Source organism: Rhea americana, unplaced genomic scaffold, assembly GCF_003343005.1.
Source record: "Rhea americana isolate MKP2758 unplaced genomic scaffold, rheAme1 scaffold_756, whole genome shotgun sequence".
In the NCBI taxonomy this organism is placed as follows: Eukaryota; Metazoa; Chordata; class Aves; order Rheiformes; family Rheidae; genus Rhea; species Rhea americana.
Genome location: NW_028186930.1, coordinates 4,485 through 7,106, shown reverse-complemented (window position 1 = coordinate 7,106; position 2,622 = coordinate 4,485). Strand labels below are relative to the sequence as shown.

General features: G+C 50.3%; 1 protein-coding gene across 1 annotated transcript; it reads left to right on the top strand.

Annotated features, from left to right (window-relative positions):
- Positions 1-749: 749 nt before the first annotated feature.
- Positions 750-1,706, top strand: LOC146585832 (olfactory receptor 14A16-like). Its single transcript, XM_085322253.1, has one exon. The coding sequence runs from the start codon at positions 774-776 to the stop codon at positions 1,704-1,706; it is 933 nt and encodes a 310-aa protein (XP_085178379.1). The 5' UTR covers positions 750-773.
- The last annotated feature ends 916 nt before the right edge of the window (positions 1,707-2,622 follow it).

Sequence of the window (2,622 nt, the reverse complement as noted above, 5' to 3'; positions counted from 1 at the left end):
CACCTAGATACTGAGAACATGGAAATGCTGCTGGGAGGCTGGCTGTGGGCAGCTGGAAGGAGCCTGATGTATTGCTGGCTAGAAGAGGAGAGACCTTCCTCTCATACCCTCCTAAGGAGTGCTGATGGGCACTTTGGAAGTGGATTTCTTTGCTCTCTGCAGTGCCATTTCTTTTTTGGTGACATGAAATAGAAACTTTTTGCAACTGTGCTTCACGTCGGAGGTGGGAGCACAGCACATCTGAGAATAAGGCAGGTGGACAGGCCAGCGCTACTCCCTCTGCACTAACACCAGAGTGAGTGTTTTTCCCCTTCTAGAATCACAGCTGGTCACTCTGAGTGCAGTAGTAATGTTGGGGATTTCTATCTCCGTGAAGCTTCCTCTGGTGTCACAGGGTCAGCAGAAGGAAATCAGAAAAGCCTTAAAACTATTCATGAACCCATATTGTTTAGACCTGGGAGTGAAGATGCTGAAATCCCTTCAAAATTATCAGTGAATTAAATCTGACCGGAGCTGGGTATATAAATCTTAGTCACATTTGTTCCCATGTACTGTGCTGTAGGTCAGGACTGATTCCTCGAGAACCCACGGGCAGAGGCCACTTCTTTTCACAGCAAAATYAACCAGAGCTGAGTGATGGTGCTGCTGAGACGGGAAAAGGTACTGTGTGTTTGTGTTTGGGAGGTTTTATGAGAAAGCTTTGCTCAGAGAAGTCTGTCCTAAATTCTGTTTGTCTGTTTTTCCTTGGAGTCTCCAATGCTCAGAGGAAGCAAATGCACAACAGCAGCTCCATCAGTGAGTTCCTCCTCCTGGCATTTGCGGACATGCAGGAGCTGCAGCTCTTGCACTTCTCCCTCTTCCTTGGCATCTGCCTGGCTGCTCTCCTGGGCAACGGCCTCATCATCACAGCCGTAGCCTGTGACCACCACCTCCACGCCCCCATGTACTTCTTTCTCCTTAATCTCGCTGTCCTCGACCTTGGCTCCATTTCCACCTCTGTCCCCAAATCCATGGCCAATTCCCTGTGGGACACCAGGTCCATTTCCTACTATGGATGTGCTGCCCAGGTCTTCCTGGTTGTCTTCTTATTTTCAGCAGAGCATTCTCTCCTCACTGTCATGGCCTATGACCGCTACGTTGCCATCTGCCAACCCCTGCACTACGGGATCCTCATGGACAGCAGAGCTTGTGTCAAAATGGCAGCAGCTGCTTGGGCCAGTGGGTTTCTCAATGCTCTCCTGCACACTGCTAACACATTTTCACTACCACTCTGCCAAGGCATCACAGTTGACCAGAACTTCTGTGAAATCCCCCAGATCCTCAAGCTTTCCTGCGCAGAATCCTACCTCAGGGAAGTTGGGTTTATTGTGGTTACTGCCTGCTTAATCTTTGGGTGCTTTGTTTTCATTGTGCTATCGTATGTGCAGATCTTCACTGCTGTGCTGAGGACCTCCTCCGAGCAGGGCCGGGGCAAAACCTTTTCCATGTGCCTCCCACACCTGGCTGTGGTCTCCCTGTTTGTCAGCACTGTCATCTTTGCCTGCCTAAGGCCCTCCTCCATCTCCTCCCCAGTTCTAGATTTGGCGGTGGCTGTTCCGTACTCAGTGGTGCCTCCAACAGTGAATCCTCTCATCTACAGCATGAGGAACAAGGAGCTTCAGGAGGCAGTGAGGAAACTGGTTCAGATGGTACTACTTCAGCAGTAATCATAGAATGGTAAGGTTGGAAGGGACCTCTGGAGATCATCCAGTCTAATCCTCAGCATAGCCCCATACAGGGATTRAACCCACGACCTTGGCATTASCAGCACCACACTCTAACCAACTGAGCTAAACCTGCCHCCATCTCTCYTCAYAACTGATTCTCAGTTTATCTCCAACAGCTCTTGTGCACTGGGAGTTCTGTCTKTGATAGTCATGTTTGTGCAGAGATGTCTGAATTCCTCCCACATTTCTGGAGGCACAAACCTCGTCTTTCTCACCCAGAAGCCTTCTGTAAACCTGCCTATCACTGTATCAGAGCTGGCCTCCCAAGTAGCATCTCTGTAATAAAAGAGGGTCTTCTTAGTACTGTGCTGATTGCTGGGGTCTTTTTTTCAAAGCTGGAGCCAAGAATCTGGTCAGGGAATTACACCCAAAAAGGCCCTGTTGTAGTGCTTACATTTTCCGTGGGCTAAGGGGCATCATCTCTTTTGGGTGATGTGTGTGGGAATGAGGGCTGGATTTAGCTGTCGCTTGTGAGTTCCCAGGGTGCCTGGAGAGGGTGAGTGGTCAAGAGGTGTCTGCTGGGGACTGTCCCACATATTGGAGAGCTGGTGACAGATGGCCATCCTTCTGGAAGGGAATATGGAGTCACCCAGAGAGCAGAGGACATCTCCAGGGGCAGCGTGTGCCTGGAATGGGCAGTGAGTGGAGATTCTCAAAACCAGGCAGAGTAAAGGAAATGTAAAGGGCCAAAGCAAGGAATGCCCCACATGTCCCTGAGGAGAGGGAGTGGGCTGGGTCTAATGACATCTCTGAACACATCCTGAGCAATGTGATTGCTCCATCCATCCTGCACAGCCATGGACCGTGGGTGGGAGATTTTCAGATGCAGTGATTCTGGTCCAATAGCCGCCTCCCT